Source organism: Lithobates pipiens, unplaced genomic scaffold, assembly GCF_037356315.1.
Source record: "Lithobates pipiens isolate NorthernLeopardFrog02 unplaced genomic scaffold, aLitPip1_a1.2 Scaffold_22, whole genome shotgun sequence".
Taxonomy (NCBI): domain Eukaryota; kingdom Metazoa; phylum Chordata; class Amphibia; order Anura; family Ranidae; genus Lithobates; species Lithobates pipiens.
This window is the reverse complement of record NW_027507784.1, coordinates 280,260,100-280,286,720: the sequence shown is the minus strand read 5'-3', so window position 1 is coordinate 280,286,720 and position 26,621 is coordinate 280,260,100. Positions and strand designations below refer to the sequence as shown.

Sequence of the window (26,621 nt, the reverse complement as noted above, 5' to 3'; positions counted from 1 at the left end):
TCTGGCCCCACCCACCGCTTCAGACGTGGATGCTCTTCTGCTCAGCTGGCCGCTCTGCCTGCCCGCTCCAAGCCTTCCCCCGCCCACCTGCCCTCTGGTACGGTCCTGAGAAGGACCAGCTCTTCTGAATAGCAGGGCGTGGCGGGTAGGCGAATAGCTCCGGCGGGGGTTGCGCTTCTTTTTCGCCGCCCCATCCGACCGAACCGGGGGCAGCGCTTCCTTGCTGACGCGCTGGCTCCTCCTCCACATCTTCGGAATCCGCTTCTTCCTGACGCAGCGACGGCTCCCGGGCTTCCACCGCTGACCACTCTCCTCTTCTTTCCTCCGGACCAGGATGGCTGACAGGTGGTGTAGCTCCCACCGGAGCCTCTTGACACGACGGGTGGGTAGGTCTAGGCATTGGTGAATCCAGGCTTCCCTCCTCTCTCATCTTCCGGCCTCAGAAGAGACTGTTTGTTCAGGGCAGAACCCAGAGAGAACACCACAGCTCTTCTTCTGAGGCGAATGAGCCCCCTCAGCAGAACCTCCTTTATATAGCCCCAAGAAAACTGGTTTAAACCAGTTCTTCCCAGGCTTTTTTACATGTCATGAAGAGGGGTCACCTGTACCCCTCCTCAAAAACATGTGACTAACAGCTGTTTCCCCGCTGGCCACAGGCTCTGCAGGGGAACTTGAAACAGCTGATCCAGCCGCTCTCCCATGAGGAAAAGGGGGGGCAAGAAACTGCCCTCTACCTTTTCCTGTCATTCTCTGTCATGTATTTCAGGGCTGGTCCAGCTAACAGAGTCACTTCCTCATCCAAACTATATCTCCCACAATACTCTGCTGCATTCCTTCTCAGAGAATAAGGAAAATCCTAACAGAGCCCAGCAGACACTAGAGGGAGCCAAACTCATTTGAAACAACAACAAACTATTCAACTATAATAACTATAGTAGAAAACCCTGGGCTACATGTGTTTTAGATATGTCCTAAAAATGCATATATGCCATACCTCCCAACTTTTTGAGATGGGAATGAGTAACACCTACTAGCAAAAGAATGTAGGCATAGGACATGCCCCCTGCCACGCCCCCTTGAAGGAAAATTAACCTAAAAAAAAGATTAGTTAAACCCGCAAGTGCTTTTTGTTTACCACTACTATTCCTTTATAGTTGCTTTTGAAATTTACAAATGCAGCAATTTACATTTTGGATGAAAGCTTTAGCACTGGGAAACACTTTTTGAAAGGTAAAAAGTGCATTTTATATACAACTATCTAGATTAGACCAAAATGAAGGACAAATGAGGGGGAAAGAGGGACAGGGGGGACATTGTTCCAAATCAGGGACAGTTGGTAGCTATTGACATTGCCACTGTGAATGAGGCCTGAGGACTTATACACATGGATGCTTAGCAACTCCTGTGTGCTGAGGTGTAAAATCCCCTATGCTTTCTGGTTCCTGGGGGGAACCACACATGCCAACTACGCCCACCAATACAACTGAAGAACTGTGCTGGGGTAATGCTGATAGCTTCTGCTTTGGTATTTACCTACACATCATATGTGTATGCCACTTACCATGGCTTGTGCCACTTTCGAAGGCAGTAGCAATCAGCAATTACCATACAAAGCAATTCACTTGTTTTGGCAGATGTACACGACATGTGTGGCCCCCCAGGGATTTTACACCTCATGAGTAAGGATGAGCTCAGGCGTGTTCGTATACACCACGTGCAGAGCCCGCCAGGAGGTTGGTGCAGCGCTGCGCTAATCACAGGCAGTGAGACATTGCTCCGATGCGCGGCTGCAGCGATAGGGCAATGTCTAGTTGCCTGTGATTAGCACAGCGCTGCGCCGACTTCCTGGTGGGCTCTGCATGTGGAGCATGCGAACACGCTGGAGCTCATCCTTACTCATGAGCTGATAAGACTGTGTGTGAATGAGGTCTAATGTGCATTAATTTTATAAACAGGAATAAACCAACACCATGTATTGTGTTTTATTTTGTCTTTACTATTGGGCAGTGCAGTAAATCAGGAAGCAGACACCGACTAGATTGTAATATAAATCGACATTTATTTATACAGCTTTGCAGCTCAGTTGTGAGCTGTCTGTGGAAGAGACAATCAGAGGTTCCTTCACATCCAGGCGGGCCCCTTCCTCCCATAGCCTAGCAATGGTTCCAGTCTATAGGAATCACCCTCAGGCGCCTTCCTTTGTTTACTTCCGCTGGGTGCACCACTGAGCGCAGCCCCCCGGATCAGGAACTTCCGACGAGTTGCCAGGAAGACTCCCAGCCCGCAGAAGGAGGAGACTATTGAAGAGCGGACACTTCCGGGGTTGTCAGTGGCTGGGGAGTGACGGACATGGCGGAGGAGAGCTGTGAGCTGAATGGCTCCGGGGCGGCGGCGGTGGGGTGCCGGAGGTGTGCGGCTCCGGGGGAGAGAGGTGGGGTGTCCAAGTGGGTCCGGCTCAATGTGGGGGGGACGTGCTTCCTGACAACCCGACAGACCCTGTGCAGGGACCCCAAATCCTTCCTGTACCGGCTGTGCCAGGCGGACCCGGACCTGGACTCTGATAAGGTAAGGGGGGCGGGGAGGGCACATGAGGGGAGAGAGGGAACACGGCGCAGGGGGTGCACTGGGGAGGGGAGGGACAGGGGATGCTGAGGAGAAGAGCGGGGGAACAGGGGATGCTGAGGAGAGGAGAAGAGAGGGGGAACAGGGGATGCTGAGGAGAAGAGAGGGAGGGACAGGGGATGCTGAGGAGAAGAGAGGGAGGGACAGGGGATGCTGAGGAGAAGAGAGGGGGAACAGGGGATGCTGAGGAGAAGAGAGGGGGAACAGGGGATGCTGAGGAGAAGAGAGGGGGAACAGGGGATGCTGAGGAGAAGAGAGGGGGAACAGGGGATGCTGAGGAGAAGAGAGAGGGGGAACAGGGGATGCTGAGGAGAAGAGAGAGGGGGAACAGGGGATGCTGAGGAGAAGAGAGAGGGGGGACAGGGGATGCTGAGGAGAAGAGAGAGGGGGGACAGGGGATGCTGAGGAGAAGAGAGAGGGGGGACAGGGGATGCTGAGGAGAAGAGAGAGGGGGGACAGGGGATGCTGAGGAGAAGAGAGAGGGGGGACAGGGGATGCTGAGGAGAAGAGAGAGGGGGGACAGGGGATGCTGAGGAGAAGAGAGAGGGGGGGACAGTGGATGCTGAGGAGAAGAGAGAGGGGGGGACAGGGGATGCTGAGGAGAAGAGAGAGGGGGGGACAGGGGATGCTGAGGAGAAGAGAGAGGGGGGGACAGGGGATGCTGAGGAGAAGAGAGAGGGGGGGACAGGGGATGCTGAGGAGAAGAGAGAGGGGGGGACAGGGGATGCTGAGGAGAAGAGAGAGGGGGGGACAGGGGATGCTGAGGAGAAGAGAGAGGGGGGGACAGGGGATGCTGAGGAGAAGAGAGAGGGGGGGACAGGGGATGCTGAGGAGAAGAGAGAGGGGGGGGACAGGGGATGCTGAGGAGAAGAGAGAGGGGGGGACAGGGGATGCTGAGGAGAAGAGAGAGGGGGGGACAGGGGATGCTGAGGAGAAGAGAGGGGGGGGGACAGGGGATGCTGAGGAGAAGAGAGAGGGGGGGACAGGGGATGCTGAGGAGAAGAGAGAGGGGGGGACAGGGGATGCTGAGGAGAAGAGAGGGGGGGGGGACAGGGGATGCTGAGGAGAAGAGAGAGGGGGGGACAGGGGATGCTGAGGAGAAGAGAGAGGGGGGGACAGGGGATGCTGAGGAGAAGAGAGAGGGGGGACAGGGGATGCTGAGGAGAAGAGAGAGGGGGAACAGGGGATGCTGAGGAGAAGAGAGAGGGGGGGACAGGGGATGCTGAGGAGAAGAGAGAGGGGGGGACAGGGGATGCTGAGGAGAAGAGAGAGGGGGGGACAGGGGATGCTGAGGAGAAGAGAGAGGGGGGACAGGGGATGCTGAGGAGAAGAGAGAGGGGGAACAGGGGATGCTGAGGAGAAGAGAGAGGGGGGGGGGACAGGGGATGCTGAGGAGAAGAGAGAGGGGGGGGGACAGGGGATGCTGAGGAGAAGAGAGAGGGGGGGGGGACAGGGGATGCTGAGGAGAAGAGAGAGGGGGGGGGGGACAGGGGATGCTGAGGAGAAGAGAGAGGGGGGGGGGGGCAGGGGATGCTGAGGAGAAGAGAGAGGGGGGGGGGACAGGGGATGCTGAGGAGAAGAGAGAGGGGGGGGACAGGGGATGCTGAGGAGAAGAGAGGGGGGGGACAGGGGATGCTGAAGAGAGAGAGAGAGAGATATGGGGGGTCGCTGTTGAGAAGAGAGAGAGAGAGAGATATGGGTGGGGGGGGGGGCGCTGAGGAGAAGAGAGAGATATGGGGGGGGGGAATGCCGAGAAGAAGAGATGGGGGTGTGGATGCTGAGAACATATGGGGGGGAGGGACACTTGGGAGAAGAGATGGGGGGGGGTGGGCGCTGAGAAGAGGGGGGTGGAGGGACACTTAGGAGAAGAGATGGGGGGGGGGGATGCTGAGGAGAAGAGGCGGTAATGAGGTTTGGGTTGGAATATTCCCACTCGGACTGGGAAATTAAAATGCAGGTTTGAGGTTCCGGTGCCCAGAGAATGACACTGTAGTCTTCTTATAACTGGAGTGAAATGACCAGTACAGAGGCATTCATAGGCTGACCATACTCTGCTGGGACTTGGTTTACAGTCAGTGGCTGCTGGATACAATAGCTGCTAGGTGACATTCCAGAAGTCGACAGATTTCTTGTGTTCATCCCTGGGGACAGAATGGTAGAAATATGGGGTGTGTATAGCCGGGGAGTGCTGGCGGTCAAAGAGCCCAGGCCCCCGTCTTAGCAGAAAGTGAGATTTGGTCTCCTACTCTTCTTGTACAGGGTTTTTTTTTTTTTCTGAAATTTTGAATGTAACCATTAAAAAAAAAACATAGATGACTCAATACAGAAGGAAAACTGTGAATTGGGTTGTCATTTGATTCCATGATGCTGTAGGGTAGCAGGACAGAGTAGGCGCCATTCTCCTGTCCTGGATATCCAGGCACTCCTGTCTTTAGGTTTCCTAGTATCACTTTAATGCGCTCTACATGTGACTGATTTTGCCTTTTGTAATGTGTCAGTAGATTTAGCCCCGTACATCACATGAATAATCAGGTTTTCCTGAGGATTTGTGGGAACTATATATATATATATATATATATATATATATATATATATATATATATATATATATATATATATATATATATATAATTTTTTTTTTTACTTTTTAGGAAATTATTCCGATCAGTTGGACACTTAATATGAGATTATACAGGATTAACCTCAATGTGCTTTTAGCTGCCTTATAAGTCACCTGGTAAGCCAGCAGCCAAAAGAATCTCTTCCAACATATGTCCTGACATCTGTCATTTGAATGAGCTGGAAAACCTTTCACAACATCCAATCACACCGGATTGCATTCTTCAAATCTACAACTGCCCATAGTGTTTGTGAGGGTTCAGTAACTTATTCTATACAGTTATTCTCTGTATTAGACTACTTTTGCAGGGGCCCTGGAGAATAAAATGGTGGTTGTTGCAAGTTAATATGTCACACAATATTTGCATAGCAGTTTATCAAATATCGATTTGTAGGAAAAAATACAATTTAATGAAATTTAGTGAACACAAATGCATTACAATACATAATCTTTTGGCAAAAGATACAAGATAATGTTACACTTAGTAAAAAGATAAGAAACATGTTATGTTTTGGGGGGGGGGCAGATGGGGTTGCCATGAGCACCTCAATACAAGTGTGTGAGTGCCGGAACACTTTAATATAGATCTCAGGGAGAAAATGCCAAACTGACACCCCTGCTCCAAATATGAGCATTATGTGTCAGCAAAAACCTCCCCACAAAAACACTGCGCAGGTGGTGGTGAGCGGGAACAGTCTGAGGTCCCATCCATTCTTATCTCTGGTCCCCTCCGTCCTTCAGACTCCTCCATCGAATAATATTCCTGGACTCTTCCAGCCTTCCATCCCCAGCCTCGGCTTCTTCCATCATTTCTTTCTTTTTCATGGATTCCTCCTTCCCTATCCCCAGACTCTTTCATTCTCCATCCATGGATTTCACCATCTTTCAATTCTTATCCCTTGACCCTTCCATCCTTCAGTTCTATACCCGGACTTTTCCATCCTTTTAGTTCCCTATCTCCAGACTCCTCCATCCTTCCTTTCCTATTCATGGGTTCCTCCTTCCCTATCCCCGGACTCCTCCATCCTTTCTTTTAGGGTTGCAGCAATACCTCTATTTTTAAAACAGAGTACAAGTACTGATATTAATATTTTTTTTTTTTTTTTTTTTTTTTTTTTTTTTTAGTTCTCGCTGATGCGGATACCTTTTTTGTTTTTTATGTCATGACAGTGGCACTGGTAAGGAGGCACTAATATGCAGCACTGATGAGCCGTGGACTGTCAGCTTTTTTTTTTTTTTAATCTCTTAATTTCATTGTTTTTTATCAGCCCTGTTGGGGGACTTTGGTGAGATATCAGGGGTCTAAACAGACAGAGAAAGGGGCTGAGGACACAGATTTCCCAGTCCCTTTCTCAGCAGCCTCAGCTGCACTGAAAATGAATGGAGAGGAGACAGAGGCTCCTGTCCATTCATAAACTGAAACATTGTAAACACATTTTACAATGCTCAGTTATGAATGGACAGTCAGTGACCACTATGTGCATTCAGAAAAGTCTCCGCTCTCCATCCAGACAGATCTGGGGCAGGGAGGACCAGAGGAGGATCCGGAGAGAGCGAGGGCCATACGGGGGAGCCGGGGAGAGTTAGCACCATATGGGGGAGCTGGAGAGGGACCTGTAGATAGTGAGGACCATATGGGGGAGCTGGAGAGGGACCCGGAGATAGTGAGGACCATATGGGGGAGCTGGAGGTGGACCCAGAGAGAGCGAGGAGCGCATGGGGAAGCTGGGGCCTGGAGAGCCAGGGGAGGACGACGCGGGGGATGATTGGTGCGGTGGTGGGGGGAGGTACAAGCACCAATCTTCCTGTGTCGCTTTCAGTAAAGTATTTGATAGCCGCTGGTGAGAGAGGAGGAGAAGCAGCTGTCAGATTAAATTATTAAAAGCCACACCGGGAGATTGGTGCTTGTGCCCCCACCACCACCGCACCAATCACCTGTGAATCTGCCCCGCCCTTCCTGCTAGGCTGAAGATGCCTGGTCCGATACAACAGGTATCGAATCAAGCATCGTAGCATTTGCACTAGTACTGATACTCGTGCAAATGCTTGATATCTGCATCTGTGCAACCGTTCCTTTCCTATTTGTGGCTTCCTCCTTCCCTATCCCCCAGACTCCTCCATCCATCCTTTGATTCTTCCATGCTTCAGTTCTCCTGACTGCTTGAATTTGTTGATGAAAAACCATGGGCAGTAATCATGATGCATCACGGAATCAAATCGTTGACATAATTGTAATCGAATCGTGAGGCCACTGAAGATGCACACCTCTGCTGGAAGGAGGAGAGTAGTTGGGGTTAAAAAGCACTGAACTTGGATCAAAAATGCAACAAAATATAGATGTGTTTTTGTTGTTTCCATTAAAGTCTTATGCCAAAATTGTGCTGGAATTGCACCACAGTAGTACAGGACCCTTTTTTCAGACTCGCGTCATGCTGTGCTGCATTGATTATAATGAGCATCATTCAAAACCATGTGATTGTCATGCGATTTCTTCTCAGATTGCACTAGTGTGTGAACCTTAGTTGTACTTTAAAGGTCATCTCCACCCCAAACTGACAAATTTAATTCTCACTTTAACCACTTACGGACCAGCAAGTTGAGATAGTACCATCGTTCTATGAAACCGGAATTGCTGCCCACATCCCTGAAAATTGGATACAAAAACAAGCAGGTTCCTCTGTGGGACTTTTAAAGGCAGAAAATCCTTGACCATTAAATGTAATGAAAATTATATTGATATATTATTAGAAAAGTTTAAAAATTAATTGGTGACTTATGGGAAGTCACAATAGGATGCGTATATCTATTATACAAAAATACCAAGAAACGTGTATATATGTACAGACAACCACTTGAGACTGGCCAGCAGTGAACTGGGTCAGACGATGGCTGACGCGTTTTGAGGTTTGTAACAATTAAACCTCTTCTTCAGGGGATAGTGGTTTGGCCTGGAGCCGATTGGGGGAAAGATGGCCCCCACTTGGCTCCATAACATTGGATGATGGAAGCGACGTCAAGCGTCACTTCCTCCCAATAATCTTAAAGGGGATTTTTAAGTGTAATTGTGAGATCCAAGGTCATTTTTTATACCAGATCTCACATTAAAGAGGTCCTGTCAAGCTTTTTTTTCTATTGGGAATAAAAGTGACCAATTTATTTTATTTTTTTTAAGACAGTGTAAGGGTCCTTTCACACGGGGCGGATCAGTTCTGATCCGCCCCGTGGATATCCGTTTGCTCAGCGGGGATCACTCCGCCGATCCCCGCTGAGCAGGGAGATGACAGCTCCGTCTCTGCACACTGCGCAGGGACGGACCTGTCACAGCGCCGCTCTCCCCTATGGGAGATCGGATGACGACGGACCGCAGTGCCCGTCGTCACCCGATCCGATCCGCAGACGGATGGAAAAATAGCGGGTCGGATGTCAGCGGACATGTCACCGCTGACATCCGACGCTCCATAGACCTCTATGGAGCACCCGTTCAGGTCCGCCTGAAAAACTGACAGGCGGGCCTGAACGGGACGTCAGTGTGAAAGAGGCCTAAAAAGTAAAATAAGAAAAAAATAAATACAATTTTTAAAGCGCCCTGTCTTGCTGAGCTTCCACGCGGAAGGGAACGCTTACGTAAGTTGTCCCCGCATATGAAAACGGTGTTCAAACCACACGAGGTACCTCTGCGATCGTTGGAGCAAGAGCAGTAATTCTAGCACTAGATTGCCTCCTCTGTAACTCAAAGCTGGTAACTTGTAGACATTTTTAAATGTCGCCCATGGAGATTTTTAAGTGCCAAAGTTTGTCGCCATTCCACGAGCAGGTGCAATTTTGAAACATGACATGTTGGGTATCAATATACTCGGCGTAACATTATTTTTCACAATATAGAAAAAAATTGTTGTCTTATTTTTTTAATTCATAAAAGTGTATTCCCCCCCCCCCCCCCCCCCCAAAAAAAAAGGAGCTTGTAAGACCACTGAGCTATCTCCTGGGACCTGTGTGTTTTCCCAGGAGACAGCGGGGGAGTGCCGTGACTCCCACGGGAGTCTATTCCCGGAAGTGGGTGCAAATACCTGTATTCTACAGGTATCTGCACCCCCCTCCCCCCCGAAAGGTGCCAAATGTGACACTGGAGGGGAGGGTTCCGAAAAGCGGAGGTTTCATTTTTGTGTAGACCTCCGCTTTAAGTGGTTAATTGTCCATACTGTAGAAGAAATGCATTGAAAAGTCCAGTTTTGAGTAATACATTTTTGTTGCAGTAGGGAATGAAGATGCAAACTATTGCAGAGATATTACACCCTTGTTTGGTGTCTCATCCAATCTGTGCCTTTTTTGTGGAGTTCCTATGAACAAAGTCGGGCATTTCGTTCAATCTGGTTGTTTTAAATGCCTGGAATAGTGTATAGCGAGGCTTTGCTGTCTTGAACATTAACAACCATTCATGAATGCAAGCCTTAAAATAGCATTACTAAGTGGGAATACAGATAACTACCATTGTAGTGACACTGACCAGGCCTAAAAAATGCAGTGAAGTTTTGTTTTGCATCTCAAGCAGTTTTCTAGATTTCTTTGTAATGTATTGGAAGAAAAATGAATGCCCCCATTTAGTTAAACTGATATCGGACACCTCCAAGATGTAGAGCAGTCATGAGTAGAATATAAAGGCCCACATTTCAGTCTTATGTAATGTATAACAAGAGGGAGGAGCCCATCTTATAAATGGCTAGTTTGGGAACAGGATACATTATGAAAATGCTTATTGCTTGCACTCTGTCTAATGGCTCTGCTTAAGAAAAAGTCCACATGCATTATTTATCTTGATCAATTTTTTTTTATGTCCGTTAAACTAGCTAAATTGCTGATAGACTGTAACTCCCCATGAGGTGTCTGCCCACTCTTCTTCCCAAAAAAAAAAACTCTCGGGCCACCCATAAACGGGTAATGGGACTGCTGAATGTGTATCTTTACTACATTTTGCTAGCTTAAAAAATTGGAGGTCATGACATGCACACAGGTGTTTAAAAAAAAAAAAAAGAAAATACTGCATTCAGATTCGTACAGCGTATATCTTTTCATGGACCTGAACGCAGAAGTGTTGTATATTATGAGCCCAAGCGCACTGCTGCGTTGTGCTCATTACTTTGTACCATGGGCAACTCCATACGATTACAAAGAGAATTCTGCGGTAGCAGTCAGTATTTCTGTAAATTTTGCGTGTAGACATATGAGCATGCGTACATCCTGGGATTAAAATCTGAGTTAGAGGAATAGTTAAAAGAATGTGTACACGTGAAGGCTTTACAAACATTTTATGCCTCTAAACTGTGAACGAAAAGCTTTTATGAACAATAACCTCCTTTTTCTTCATGCAGAATACTACTGACAGTAGGATCCTGTGTAGATATTGGGAATTTACTACACCCATGTGCACGAGCCCTAAAAGTTCTGGCTGGCAATAGACAACAGAATAGAGCTGCACGATTAATCGTTAAAAAATCGTGATCTCGATTCAACCATCCTCACGATCTCTATGTAGAATTTCCTGAATCATTAATTTAGGTTTAAGAGAGTTCTCTGCTCACTCACGGGCAGCCTGCCAAGTTTTTCACAACATTGTCAGCCCTGGTAGATAACTATAAACATTGTAACTTTTCCTTCTTGGATCAAAGGGATGAACTTGTGTATGTAAATAAGGGAAGCTTAACCACTTAAAGCAGAGTTCCACCCAAATAGGGAACCTCTGTTTTAAGCACTCCTCACCCCCCTTACTTGCCATGTTTGGCATGTCCTTTTTTTTTTTCCTGTCCCACTTCCTGCTTCTAACTTCGGGCCGCCTAGGCAACTCCTCCTCTCCCCCTTGGCGGCCTCTCCCTCTCATCTTCTGGGACACGTCACAGTTCCCTGACGATTGCCTGTCCACTCGGAGAGCTCAGCACGTGCCCGGCCATGAAGCCACAAGTTGTGACGGTCAGGTGCTTACAGTTTCAATGGTGGCGCCACAGACAGGAGGGGTAGAGGAGCGGCGCTCCATGTGGCCACATCACTGGACCATGGGACAGGTGAGTTTATTAAAAGTCAGGAGCTAATTAATTTTTTTTTTTTTTGTAGCTCCTGACTTTTAATAATAAAAAAAAAAAAAAAAAAAAAAAAAGACTGGAACTCCACTTTAAAGTGGTGTTGCCACCAAAAAAATAAAACTACTTAAAATTCGTAAAAAAAAAATCAAAAAAAAATAATTGGCAAAAAAAAAATTTTTACTCACCTCTAAATGCCGGTTGCTAGGGGGTCCCTCGTAGTCTGCCTTCTTCATTGCCTGGGCTGGTGACATCACTTCCCCTCGCGCCGCACATTCACCTGGGACCTGTCATGTGTCCCAGGTGACTGTACGGCGTATCACGGCGCCCTGCGCCGCTCGCGCATGCGCAGTGGGTGCCCGGCTGTGAAGCCGCAGCCGGGTGCCCACAGTATGCATGACGGCGCCGCGAGCGGAGCAGGGGAGCGAGGGGGGGGCTTCGTTCCCCCGCATCGCTGGACCCTGGGGCAGGTAAGTGTCCGATTATTAAAAGCCAGCAGCTGCAGTATTTGTAGCTGCTGACTTGAATTTTTTTTTTTTTTTTTAGGGGGTACCCCACTTTAAGACCCCCTTTAAGACTGGGGAGTTTTTCAGGCGATTTAGTGTTAAAAAAAGCGCCTATAAAGTGCTTGAAAGAAGCCTCATCTGCCCGAGTGCTTTCACACTGAGATCCTTTTCATACTAGGGCGTTTTTCAGGTGCTTTAGCTTAAAAAAAAAAAAAGCACCCGAAAGAAGCCACAACTGCAATACCAATGTAAAAGCCTGAGTGCTTTTACACTGAGGCGCTGCGTTGGCAGGGTGTCAAAAAAAAGTCCTGCAAGCAGCTTCTTTGCAGCACTTTTGGAGCAGTGAATACACCGTTCCTAAAGCGCCCCTTCCCATTGAAATCAATGGGAAGCACCTGCAAAACGCCTGAAAAGCACCTGCAAAGTGCTTTTGGCAGCGGCGCTTTGTGTGCGCTTTTAACCCTTTATTTGGCCACTAGCAGTGGTTAAAAGCACCCCATTAGCACTCGAAAAACACTGGTAAAGCGCCGCTAGTTTAAGCAGTACTTTACATGCATTTTTCGGGCGCTGGCTTTCAATCGCTTTTTTTTTTTTTTTTTTTTTTTTAAACGCTAAAGCGCCTGAAAAATGCCCAGTGTGAAAGGGGTCTAAAGGCTAAAACCTTTTTCTGACGTTTGTTTACAAAGTTAAAATCGAGTAATTTCTAGCAAAAAATACTGAACACCCAAACATGATATTATTATTTTTTTTTTAAATGGTGGTTGTTGCAATATTTTGTCACACCATATTTGCGCAGCGGTTTTTCAAACACAATTTTTATTTTATTTTTTAAATGCACTTTAATGTATTAAAAAAAAAAAAAAACTAAACAGTAAAGTTAACCCAATTTTTTTGTATAATGTGAAAGATGTTATGCCACCAGAATCGTAATCTTTATTCTAAGAAAAAAAATCGTGATTCTCATTTTAGCCAGAATCGTGCAGCTCTGCAACACTATTATACCTTTTACATTTTCATACTAGAAACTCACTTTTTTTTTTTTTTTTTGTTTTTTGTTTTTAACTGAGATTACATGCGTTGTTTGAGGGTTTCAGATTCCATAGTGATGATATGCATAGTGAAGGAACTAGTGTGATTTAAAGTAGTCCTGAAAAAATGGGAATATGGAAGCTGCCATTTCTGACTTTGTCAAGGTGGAGAGATCCCTTTTAAGAATCCTGATCTTCGCTTGATTTACTGACCTGCAATAGTTGTGCTGGATGAGAACAGACCCATGCTTTTGATATGGATTTGTAGGACACTGGCTTAAGGGGTTGTAAACCCTGGTGTTTTTTCACCTTAATGCATCCTATGCATTAAGGTGGAAAAACTTCTGACAGTGACCAGCCCCATAGCCCCTCTGTTTTACTCACCTGAGCCCGCTTGTTCCCTCGGTGGAGACGCGCTCACCTTTTCTGCCTGGGGTTCTCCGCTCTTGATTGGATAGATTGATAGCAGCGCAGCCATTGGCTCCCGCTGGTGTCAATCAAATCCAATGACACGGGGGCGGGGCCGAGTCCTGCATTTTGCGTCTATGGACGCAAATTCTGGACTCAGGAGCAAGGTAACCCCCCGGGAGAGCGCTTCTCCTAGGTTATACGATGCAGGGAGGAGCTGATAGCGCTGCCAGGGGACCCCAGAAGAGGATGATCGGGGCCACACTGTGCAAAACGAACTCCACAGTGGAGGTAAGTATGATATGTTGTTTAAAAAGAAACCAAGAAAAAAACAAGGATTTACAATCACTTTAAAGGATAAGTTCACCTTTTTAATAAAAAAAAATGCACATTTTATTAATGTTATTATTATTATTAGTGTGTTTTATTTTTTAGAAATCTGGAAAGCATTGCACCAGCAATCAGATCGTTAATGCCATGCAGGTCTCCTGCAGACTGTCAGGGTGTAATCTGTCTGCCCCATACATTGTATGGACAGGCAGTTTCACGCTGACAGGAAGAATGAAGGAACTACCACAGTGCTCAAAAGCGCCTTGGTAGTTCATTGAGAACTTTAAGCAGACAGCTGCAAAGGGTGTCATTTAATTGTAGTCCGTTCATTCACAGAACAATGTTTTCTTTGTGGGGATCAGAGTGGCGTGTGGTGGCTGGTACATTTATAACATGTTACACTAGGGGTGCAACGGATCGTCACCGATCCGTGATCCGAACGGGTCACTCTGTTCGGATCGGCACATGCCGCAATCCGGGGAGCGCTCCTCGGCCTTAGGAAGGGCACCGGCTTTGGCCTAGCTCTGGAGCAGCGGCCATCTTTGTACACCCAGTGGCAGTTTACAATGTGATTGCTCCGTTAAATGACGGAGTGATCACTTGTAAACAAACCGGCGTCATGTTATGAAGCCGGTTCCTCTCTCCCGTCTGTGTACTGATCTGTACAGTGGAGGGTAGAGATTGGATGGCAGCAGCGCTGTGGGCTGGATCTGTAGTGCCCACAGCGCTGCTCTGTGACAATTGCAGTCACAGCCATCCCTCCATACTCTGCCATACCCTGCCAATACCCAGCCGTACTCTGCCATACCCAGCCATGCTCGGCTGTACACAGCCATACTCGGCCAATGTTACAGTGGGGGAGATTATGGATATTACAGTGGGGACTATATGGTGGTGGAATTTTCACAGGTTTTTGCAAATTCAATTATTATTTGCTGATCTGAAAAAATTATCCGATCCGTGACTCTGATCCGAGGAACGATCCAACCCGTGAGTTTTTTTTGATCCGTTGCACCCCTATGTTACACCCTGAATGCGGTTGTAATGTGTTACAAAAGGTAAACTTATCTTTTAAACCAGGAGTAGGTAACCTGGTGCCCTCCCGCTGTTTCAGAACTATAAGTCCCATTATGCCTCTGGGAGCAATTGTAACTGCCAGACTTGCAATGCCTCATGGGAAATGTAGTTCCACAACAGCTGGAGGGTCCTGGGTTGCCTACCCCTGTTTTAAACCTAATAGAATAAAGCATTAGCCTTGTTTCAGTTTTCTGCATAAATGGCATTGCAGAACCTCTGACTTGGGCTTGGACTTGAGCATACAATATAAGCAGAAAGGTAAACTATGCACCAATCAGCCATAACATTATGACCACCCACCATAACTTGTCGAGGCATGGGTCCCTAGACCTCCGTAGGTATACTATGTTATCTGGCACCTGGCTGTCAGCAGCAGATTTTTTAAGTTCTGTAAATTGTGCGGTAGCGCCTATCTAGATTGGACTTTTTTCAGCACATCCCGTAGTTGCTTGATTGGATTGAGATCTGGAGAATTTGGGGTCCAAGTCAACATCTCAAACTTGTTGTGCTCTTCAAACCTTTCTTGAATTTATCAGACCAGGCCACCTTCTTCATTGCTCTGTGGTCCAGTTTTGATGCTCACATCGTCGTAGGCACTTTTTGCTGTGGACACTGTTGGCATGGGCACCCTGACCAGTCTGCGGCTTTACAACTTGCTGTCAGAACCAGCAGTATTTTTTCAGCCATTGAGCTACAGTAGCTTTTCTGTCGGGTCGTACTACACAAGCCAGCCTTGGCTCCCCACGTGGATCTATGAGTTTTGGCCACCCATGACCCTGTTGCCAGATCGCCAGTTTTCCTTCCTTTGACTACGTTTTGGTAAGTCCTGAGCATCTCAGACTGGGAACATCCCACAAGAGCTGCAGTTTTGGAGTTGCACTGACCCAGTCTAGTTATTAACAATTTGGCCCTTGTCAGTCTCTCAGATCCTCACACTTGCACATCTTTCCTGCTTTCAACACATCAACTTCAGGGAAAACATGTTCCCTTGCTGCCTAATATATCACAGCCACTTTCAGATGCTGTTGTAAGGAGATCATCAATGTTGTTCACTTTACCTGTTAGTTGTAATGTTATGGCTGATCAGTGTATATTCTCTTTTACAGGCTCAGCAGCATTTAAGGTGAACCTATCGCCAAATGTCAAATGCGCTTTGTCACCAAATAGTGTTGAAATATTACTTTGGAAAGCCAGTCTCAGCGGTGTCTCTAATGCTTCTCTTTTGTAATTGGTTGAAAGCTTAAGTGCTGGTCATAAATGACCCTTTGTGTGTAAAAGCTTTTGGTTTAGCAAGCTACTTTGCATGGGACAATTTTGCTTCAAGCTTTTAAGTGAACTATTGTCAGGCTCAGAATAATCTCTGTCCCTTTTCAATGTTATCATTTAGATTTGGAGGGATAACATTAAAAAAAAAAAAAAAAAAAAAAAATATATATATATATATAATCTCTATTCTATTCTATCCTAGAATTTTTATTTATTTTAGTTTATAGTTTATTGGCTCCTTTCTAAATTTTTACCCTAATGTATTCGCTGCCCTGCACTTACCTGAGCCCGATCTTGAGCCAGTGCTATGCCCGTCTGCAGCAGATCTTCTCCCCCTCTGCAATCAGTCAGATCCTGTGAGGAGGTATAGGGGGTCTGAACCACGCTGTGTCTCTATAGACTCATACAGTCCAACTTGCGATCCAGCCTGCAGATGTGCCACCAAAAGGGGAAAAAAATTTAAGCTTTAATTACAACCCCTTTAATCTTATCAAAGTATGTTGACCAATTACAAAGCACATTGAACAGGTCTACTCGCTACACTGATCCAATTTGCTTCTTCAGGACCATGATGTCAATCCACATACTGTACATTTAACTTATTAAAGTGGAACTTTATTCAGAAAATGAAGTCCTGCTAGAGCACTGCAAACTGACCCCTTTGCAGGTATAGCTATGTAAATCATTAAAAATAAGTGCCTATACACTCTCTCCCTGTTCTGCACATACTCAGTTCTCTCTATTTTTGGGCACTGTGCCGAAATTGTAGAGGCCGATCCACTGACAGCCCAAAGATTTACTGCTGCTCATGGGGCTCTGGGCTTCAGCAAAATGGCAGCCTCCAGGAAGAAGAAACCGTAACAAAGCTGGAGCTAATTTTGGTTGCAAAATTTTTAATGTGAAAGGTATGTTTCTTGCTCAAGAAGGTTGTTATTATTATTATTTTTTTTTTTTTTTTTTTATCAAATTGTTATGGCTAAAGTTCCACTTTAAGAACCACTGTTTGTTGTGATGGTTTAAAGCCCAACTTTACAAAGAACACTAAGCACAAGGGACATAACTCAGCAGTGCCTAAAAATGGAGAGCAACTGAGCATGTGCAGAGCAGGATGAGACAGTGTATTACTAGATTTTACAGTACAGCAGGTCCCCAAGTTACGAACCTCCGACTTGCGAACAACTCCTACTTACGAACGGCAGGCGGCGCCGGCGGGCACATCGGAAAGCAGCGGAAAACGACATTGGAAATCACCGGAATCCGCCTTAAGAACAAACAGGCACTCCTCCCTAACCTGTTCGTAACTCGGGGACTGCCTGTATAGGCACTAATTTTTTATATTTTGCATAGCTATACCTGCGAAAGGGGCCAGTGATCTACCAGGACCTAATTTTCTGACTAAAGTTCCACTTTAAAGTGGTTGTAAACCCTTACAACACACTTTGACCTACAGGTAAGCCTAGATTAAGGCTTACCTGTAGGTACAAGAAATATCTCCTAAACCTACACGGTTTATGAGATATTTGCCGAAAGACAGGCACCGCTGTCTACGGCGCATGCGCACTAAGTGCGGCACCGTCAATGGCGAATATGCCGCGCGTGGCGGCTCCTGTGCGCATGCGCGGGAGTGACGTCATCGCGGCTTCGCCGAATGACAGCGGTGGAGTAGCGAGACCCACCGAGAAGGTGGATGCGCCAGACTACAGAGGACAGCGGTGACATCGCTGGCTCCTGTGTCAGGTAAGTTACACATAATGGACTACTATGCGATGCATGGTAGTCCATTATGCTTTACCTTTGCAGGGAATGAAAGAGGAAGTAAACTCATCAGGGTTTACTTCCTCTTTAAGTAGTAATCTTCCCTCCCCTCCCTTGTTGTCCTAGTCTTTCAGTGTAGAAGGCTTATTAGAACGGAGGAGCTGTCATCAAGAGAACCCAACTGTGCCCGCCTTTCTGCTTCGTCCATAGAAGTCGTACTACAGCTTCTATGAATAGAAGACAATTTATGAATGGAGCGGGCTAACCTTTCAGTCATCTGCCCATCCTACATTCATAGGTAATGTTTTGCATATTAGTGTAGAGATTTATATTTGGCTGAAATTTCTGTAGCCAGAACTTTTGTTGAAAAGTTTGCCGGTTTGTATTTATAGTCACTTAGGGCTCATTCAGATACCACCTGAGACCCATTCTTTGTGCTGAGCTGCTTCTTTTTTTTTTTTTTTTACTTTTTTTTTTTTTTTTTATTTGCTGTGTGTGCATCCTTCTTGGAGTTTTGTACAGACAGCCCATAGAAGTGGATGCAGATTCCACAGCTGTATAGACACAGTCGTGTGTCAAAATTGCACAGATCAGAACACACACACACACACATTTGGGTTTGTGCTCCTGCCCACATGTCAAATTTTGACATGTGACTGTGTCCATGCGCGCACTGCATCTGAATGCTCCTGTCTGAAGTGTGCTAATTAAAGTGACTTTGTCCGACTCTTCTGGGAGTGTCTGAAGTCCATGTACCCCATGTGTGCTGTGGGTCCATCCACCTACAGGACAAAGTAGTGACATGTCAATCAACCAACAAATGCGGTTCAGTCACAGCTATACTGTAGCATGGAATAAACTTTACAATAGTGAAGCAGTTTAAAACAGTTTACATATGTAATTTCTATGTTTTGTACTATTGGTAAATGGTACTTGTTTAAATATGTAAAGCATTCTTCATTCTTCTTTTTGCATATTTCCGAAAAGTTTTCAGATGAGCTTATCTGTTGGGTCTATTTGGGTCTCCCTGCTTGATTTGCATTCACAAAGAAAGGATTTGCCTATTTACAGCCTTCTCGGAGAGAACCCAGGAAACCTCCTTAAAAGTGCCTGAAGGGGAAAAAGATTTACCTACTGAATAATTGGTTAATCAAATGAGGAAGCTTTGAATGTGTCGGATGGCATCTGCTGTTTAAAGCTTAAAGTGATTGATTGTAAGGGTTTGTTTGGTGTGTGTGTGTGTGTTATTAAAAAAAAAAAAAAAAAAAAAAAACGTACCTCACTGTGCAGCTCGTTGCACAGAGTGGCCCCGAACCTCGTCTTCTGGGGTCCCCCGGCAGCTGTTGCGGCTCCTCCCCACATCAGATAACCCCCTAGGAGAAGCGCTCTCCCGAGGGGGTTACCTTGCGGGCACGCTCGAGTCCAGCATTCGGTGTCCATAGCTGCCGAATTTATCACTCGTCCCCGCCCCCCTGGTGCATGCGTCTTGGATTTGATTGAGAGCAGCGGGAGCCAATGGCTGCGCTACTATCAATCTAGCCAATCGAGGTGAGAACCCTGGGCAGAGAGACAGCGCATCCCCACTGGGTCAAGCTCCAAGGCTCAGGTAAGTAAAATGGGGGGGGGGGGGGCCTGGGGGACTGGTCACTGCCTGGTGTTTTTTCACCATAGGATGCGTTAAGGTGAAAAAACACAAAGGTTTATAACCGCTTTAAAAGGGAGTTTGGGCTTTACCTAACGACTCTCCGCTCCTAACACCTAGACTAACAGTGCCTTCAAAAAGTATTCATATCCGTTGAAATTTTCCACATATTGTCTTGTTACAACCAAAAACGTAAATTTATTTTATTGGGATTTTATGTGATCGACCAACACAAAGAGGAACATGTAAGTGTGAAGTGGAATGAAAACAATAAAAGATTTTCAATTTTCTTTTACAAATAAATATTTGAAAAGTGTGGCATGTATTTGTATTCAGCCCCCCAGTCAATACTTTGTAGAACCACCTTTCCCTGCAATTACAGCTGCAAGTCTTTTTGGGTGTCTTTACCAGTTTGGCACATCTAGAGTGAAATTGCTGGCCTTTTTTTTTTTTTTTTTTTTTTTTTTTTCTTTGCAGAATAGCTCAAACTCTGTCAGATTGTATGGATAACGTCTGTGAACAGCAATTTTCATATCTTGCCATAGATTCTCAATTGGATTTAGGTCTGGACTTGGACTGGGCCATTCTAACACATGAATATGCTTTGATCTAAACCATTCCATTGCAGCTCTGGCTTTTATATTTAGGGTCATTGTCCTGCTGGAAGGTGAACCTCCGCCCCAGTCAAGTCTTTTGCAGACTCTAACAGGTTTTCTTCTAAGATTGCCCTGTATTTGGCTCATTCCTTCTCTGGCCCATCAACTCTGACCAGCTTTCCTGTCCCTGCTGAAGAAAAGCATCCCCACAACATGATGCTGCCACCACCATGTTTCATGATAAGGATGGTGTGTTCAGGATGTACAGTGTTAGTTTCCCATCACAGCTCTTTTGCTTTTGGGCCAAAAAAGTTAAATTTTGGTCTCATCTGACCAGAGAACCTTCTTCCACATGTTTACTGTGTCCCCTAGATAGCTTGTCGCAAACTGCAAATGGGACTTCTTATGGCTTTCCTTCAACAATGACTTTCTTCTTGCCACTCTTCTATAAAGGTCAGATTTGTGAAGTGCACGACTAATAGTTGTCCTGTGGACAGATTCTACCACCTGAGCTTGTCCAGCCTGTCAGTTTAGGTGGACGGCCATGTCTTGGTAGGTTTGCAGTTACTCTTTCCATTTTCAGATGATGGATTAAACAGTGCTCCCAAAGCTTGGGATATATATAAGTTTAAAAAATTTTTTTTTTAATAACCTTACCCTGTTTAAACGTCTCCACAACCTTATCCCGACCTGTCTGGTGTATTCCTTGGTCTTCATGATGCTGTTTGTTCACTAAGGTTCTCTAACAAACCTCTGAGGGCTTCACAGAACAGCTGCATTTATACTGAGATTAAATTACACACAGGTGAACTCTTAACTAGTTAGGTGACTTCTGAATGCAATTGGTGCCACTAGAGTTCGGGGTATCCGGGGGAAGGGGGATGAATACAAATGCACGCCACACTTATTTCACATATTTATCATTTTCTTTCCATGTCACAATTATGTGCCCATTTTTGTGTTGGTCTTTCACATAAAATCCCAGTAAAATATATATATATTACACTTTTTAACAGAAAACCAAAAACCAATAAAATACATTTACGTTTTGGTTGTAATGTGGCAAGATTTGGAAAATTGCAAGGGGTATGAATACATTTTCAAGGCACTGTACTACTCTGTGTAAGAAATATTAATATACTGCCTATTTTCAGGCCATACCAGTCCAATCATGTTCTCCCGTTAGCCAGCAGCTGCTTCAGGGGAGTGTAAAGTGCACCCCTACAAAGGCTAGTAAAGTCTGGAGCGGTGGGTGACGTCTCCCATAGATTTCTGTCTGACCGACTGCAGTACGCATGGGCCAAATGTCGGCTGGTTTCTATGGAACCGGCTGATGCCTCCCGACATTTGACTCATGTGTACTAGTCTTAAAGGAGCTATAAAGGCAGAAGGTTTTTCTATCTTAAAGCGGGAGTCCGCAGCTACAAATACTGCAGCTGCTGACTTTTAAAATAGTGACACCTGTCCAGCGCGCCCGCGATGTCGGCACCCGAAGCCGATCTCTAGATCGACACTCGAGTGCTGCCGCCGCCATCTTGGGTATGGGAATCAGGAAATGGAGCCCTTCGGCTTCATTTCCCGGTTCCCTACTGCGCATGCGCGAGCCGCGCTGCGCAATGAGGACGGTCCCCGCTGCCTCTGGGATCTGTGTGTTTCCCAGCAGGCAGCGGGGCACTTGCGGAAGGGGGCGGGCACTTGCGGGGGCGTAATGTACGCCCCTTTCCGCAGAGAGCTAGCCCGTAAGTGGGTGCAGTTACCTGGATTATCCAGGTAACTGCAACCCCTCCCCCCTGAAAGGTGCCAATCGTGGCGCCGGAGGGGGGGAGGAATCCGATGAGCGGAAGGTCCATTTTAGGGTGGACCTCCGCTTTAATGCATTTATCTTAAAGCATTCTATGCATTAAGATAATGCATAGAACAGCATTATTACAGCTATATCTAACAACATTATAACAGCTTCCCTAGCACCCCCTTAATCACTTACCTGAGCTCCATCTCTTTTCAGTGATGTCCACGAATGTCTAAGCCATCCGGGACACTCCTGATTGGCTAAGACACAGTAGCAGTGCCATTGGCCCCCGCGGCTGTTAGTCAGCCAATCAGGGGAGAGAGGTGACCGGGTCGGGGATCCGTGTCTGAATGGACACACAATGCTGTGACTCGGCCCCAGTACCCCCATAGCAAGCTGCTGACTGGGGGGGCACTTGATAGGAGGGAGGGGCTAGGAGCAGCAAAGAGGGACCTGAGAAGAGGACAATCTGGGCCACTCTGTGCAAAACCAGCTGCACAGAGCAGGGTAAGTATAGTTTTTGTTGTGTGTGTGTGTGTGTGTGTGTGTATTGTGTGTGTGTTTTTTTTTTTTTTTGTTTTTTTTTTTTTTTTTACTTACAAGACTTTACAATCACTTTAAACATATTTGAATTGGTGTGTTTAATAAAATAGCATTTGGTTGGCATGTGCAGAAATTTACATGATGCATGCAAGGACTGGGTTTAGTTTTAACAGCCTGATCATTAAACATGCCCATGCAAATAATCAAGTCTGAAGGTTTCACACCTTTTTTATTTTTATTTTTTTATTTTATTTTTTGCCAATTCTGCGATTCTTTCAGATTGTACTGTTGTGTGCTGTTTTCTAAAGGTTTTCGGTAAGAACAGGTTTCACTGCATATGGTGTTATAATCAACAGGGATGAGCAAGAAGCATATTCACCTAAGAGGGTTCTAGAATGCCTTCTTGCATTTAACACCACTATTGCTGCATCCTGTCTTTCCTACTCCAGGACAACTAACCTAGCTATGTGTATTTACACAGCTAAAATTGCGTGACTTGTCCAGACCGTGAGCAATACGTTTGTGTTGTTCCCACGTTAAATCCTCCTGCTGCAGTGGAAACACTGCTACATTAAGTGGCTGCTTTGCAAGCCCTAATGAAAGGGGAGCTTTCAGATCCCTGAAATGTGTTGGCTTTCTTTGTGGATTTTATGTAGATTTCCTCTTTTATAATTATGTTTGAACTCTTACCTTTTTGAATTTGGCTCTCTGGTTTAATTGTTCTCACTCTTGTCTGAAGGGCTCCAAGTGCATATCTGTGCATGTGAGCCGCCTGCTCAGCATCAACATTCACGATTCATATATCCCTCAAAACTTCATAGCTGCCCCTTTACTGAGGACCTACCTCATTTTACGTTCAACCTGCTGGCAGTGGCAGCATTGCTATGGCACAGGAATAGAAAAGATCTCCCTAATAAGACAAAAAATACTTGAAGGGTTTGAGGATTTCCTAATCTGTCCTGCAACAGGTTTACCTAGAATTACTTTACTACCAACCTGTTATCCATTGTCCCCATCTCAAGGACGATAGCCAGTGACCCCTCTTTGCTTATTGTACTATAGGATAACGCTCTGTTGTATAAGATTCCCCCTTCCCAATTACACCATTACTACAAAAATGCAAACATTTGCTTAGTGGTTGAAATCCTCACAAATACCCAGTGAAGTGCTCAGCCTTTAGCTCAGGGGTGTCCAAACTTTTTTTTCAAAGAGGTCCAGATTTGATGAAGTGAATATGCGTGAGGGCCAACCATTTTGCCTGACATTTTTTGAACCATTAACATTCGGTCTGAGTGTGTTCGTTCGAGCACTAATACACTGCCCAACAAGAATTCTCTTGCCTTTGTCGCCCTTGTTCCCAACACGAAGACAAATGCTCTTTAGGGTACCATTAATTCTTAATGATACCCCACACATTGGAAAATCTGGGGTGCTTTTGGTGCAGTGCGATAAAAAAAAAACAAAAAAAAAACGCGGGGACTTCTTTCCATTGAAATGAATGGGCTGCCCTACACACAGCACGCAGCTACACAGATGTGAACCAAGGGCTTGTTCACATGTCAGGTTGGAGGGGCAGTAAAACCACATGGTTAAGCTGTTTTACCACCCCCAACTTTTCCCCCTTTAGCTGCAGAGGGAGCAGCTGGGGGTGTACACATGCTGTGGCTGCAGCTGGAGGTATACTCAGGGTGAATGGGCTTGCGCTGCAACTTCCCCGAAACTGTGTGGATTGCACAGTTGCGGTATAGTGATGCTGCATTTATTGGGGAGAAAAGATCTCCCCAATAAGACAAAAATACTTGAAGGGTTTGAGGATTTCCTAATCTGTCCAGCAAAAGGTTTACCTAGAATGACTTTACTACCAACCTGTTATCCATTGTACCCATCTCAAGGAAGATAGCCAGTTGCGGTATAGTGATGCTGCATTTGCGGGCTTAAAACGGGTGGTGAGGAGGCAATGTAATGCCTCTTAAAAGCGATCTGTTCATGGATTGCTTTTCAGAGGAGCAGCAGTCCTGGCTGCTATCGCACACAAGCCTTACAAAAGCAGTTCTGATGGGGGGGGGGGGGGGGTCCGGATTAAAGGTAACATACACACGTGCATACACATACATACATGAATACGCACACATGCATACAGACTAGAGCTGCACGATTAATCGTTAAAAAAACGTGATCTCGATTCACCTTGCACAGACACATGCGTGCGCACACCCACACATGCACGGACACATGCATGCACAAACACAAATGGGCACACCCACACGCATGCGCACACTCGCTCACCCACACACATGTGTGCGCACACACACGCATGCGCACAGACACATGAATAAAGCACTTTTAAAACAAATCTAACTTGTAGCACAGTACTCTACCTTTCCAGCTTCTTGTTTCTGTTTATCTGCAGCCATTTCTTCTGTAGAAAACAGAGTGGAAAGAATGTTTTATTTTTTTTTCTCTCAGCGCTAGCAGCAGGGAGTCGGATCTGAAGTCTCTCAGTGGGGACAGCTCTGAGCACAGTACACAGAGAACATGCAGAGATAAGGTTATCGGTCACAGGCTGGAGATCTCCTTCCTGTCACTTCTCTCATGGGGTCTAGAAAAACTGTCAGAAGCAAAGAGGAATGTGGCAGCAGAGAGAAATCACACTCTGTTCTTTGGATAGTCAAGTACAACATATAAAAGGATGTACTCCTATTTCATGTCTAAGGCTTATAACCACTTAACCGCTTGTTCTTTTAGCAGTTTTACTGCTAAAGGGCAGCAGCTGTGCACCGGATTACGTGTGTGTGTAATATATACTGGTACACGTACTTCCAGATTTCTGCCTGCAGGGGGCTTGCGCGACGCCGGTGTCTTGCCGAGAAAGTTCCCTGGTCGGATAAGGACCCTCCTGTACTGCGCACTTGCGCTTGCGCAGTACAAATAACTACAGAGCCGCTGAAAGTCTCCGAAGATGAACAGCTGATCGTCGGCTCTACACGGCGCCTGCGTACTACATTCTGCCCTGAGTCCAGGTTCAAGCCCCACCATCCAAGTGGACATAGAGTTAGAATATAAATACGGCAAGTGAAGCATGGCAAGCGACCCTGTTACAAAGTGTTTTTTTTACAACAGTGTTGGCACGCAGGCGCTGTGTACAGCTGACTCGCAGGTGTTCAGCTTCCACTGTTTTTGGCGGCTCCGTTGTGGTTCGTACTGCGCAAGCATTGCGCCTGCGCAGTGCAGGGGGATCATTATCCCCCGGGGGGAACTTTCTCGGCAGAACACCAGTGGCCTGCTTCTGCAGTGATAATTCACAGAAGAAGCTCATCTGTGTGCCAGGCACTTGATGTCGTCCGCCACCCATCGATCATAGGCATATCTCAGTTCTCTGTGTCTTGCCAATGTAAACAAGGCTAGACACGGCTTAACCCCTTGATCGCCCTAAATGGTAACCCCTTCTTTGCCAGGGTCATTAGTACAGTGACACTGTATTAGTGTCACTGGTTCCAAGCAAAGTGTCAAAAATGTCAGATCGTGTCACTGTTACACTGTGGTCCCCGGCACATCACAGTGCCCATCACAATCCCCCTTGCAGTAATAGCCCCCGTTTCTCCCTTACATTTCAGTTCCCCGTTTACTGGCAGCCTCCCCTGCACAGTATTACCTTTTTACAGGGCAGGACCGAGGCACTTATTAGCTGGGTGTACTCTTCTGGGTAAAGCAGGGCACAGGCAGGTGGTGTTGTAGATCTGGATGGAGGGTGGGCGCTGCCCAACCCTTTATATTAAAGCGGTAGTAAACCCCGATTGTTCATTTTTACTTATAGGTAAGCCTATAAATAAGGCTTGCCTGTAGGTAAAATGAATATCTCCAGTGCGCCAGTAGATGCAGCCAGTTGCATCACTGTTGCATACCTTGCCAGACCTTCAAAGCTTTGTGCCAGAACCGAGGGCTCCCACCCGCATTTGCGGGAGTGACGTCATCGTGGCTTCCGTCAATCATATAGCTGGAGCTTGCAAACCCAAAAGAAAGACCAGGGGAAGATGTCGGCCCGATCAGCGGTGATAATCCTGCACTGGAGGGCTTCATTCTGTGTGATAGCATTGCACAGAGCAGGTGAGTATAACGTGTTATTTAAAAAATAATGTGGTTATAAAGTCTAGAGTTTTATTATAAACATTGCATGACTGCTGGCTTCAATACTTTGAGGCACTGACCCGACCATATGGTCCTCGTGACCCCCCAGGCAACTGGAATTTTTAGAAAGGGTGTCCAGCAATGGCTGCCCATTGTATTTCTCTTAACTTGGTTTTCCTTTGATCATTTTGCCCTGAATAGGCTTATGACAGCTTCTTTTAATTCTAGTGGCACTTGTAGCCATTC

At 46.2% G+C, this 26,621-nt stretch overlaps 1 protein-coding gene across 2 annotated transcripts in view; it reads left to right on the top strand.

Moving 5' to 3' along the window:
- The first annotated feature begins 2,235 nt into the window (after nucleotides 1-2,235).
- The window catches only part of LOC143924688 (BTB/POZ domain-containing protein KCTD5-like), a 97,377-nt gene continuing 72,991 nt past the window's right edge, over nucleotides 2,236-26,621 (top strand). The window contains exon 1 of one of the 2 annotated variants that reach the window (XM_077449100.1): nucleotides 2,236-2,565. In XM_077449100.1, coding sequence (XP_077305226.1) covers nucleotides 2,350-2,565 — 216 coding nt within the window. In that variant the 5' untranslated portion in view covers nucleotides 2,236-2,349. The remainder of the gene's footprint in view (nucleotides 2,566-26,621) is intronic. The other variant, XM_077449101.1, reaches the window with a different exon arrangement.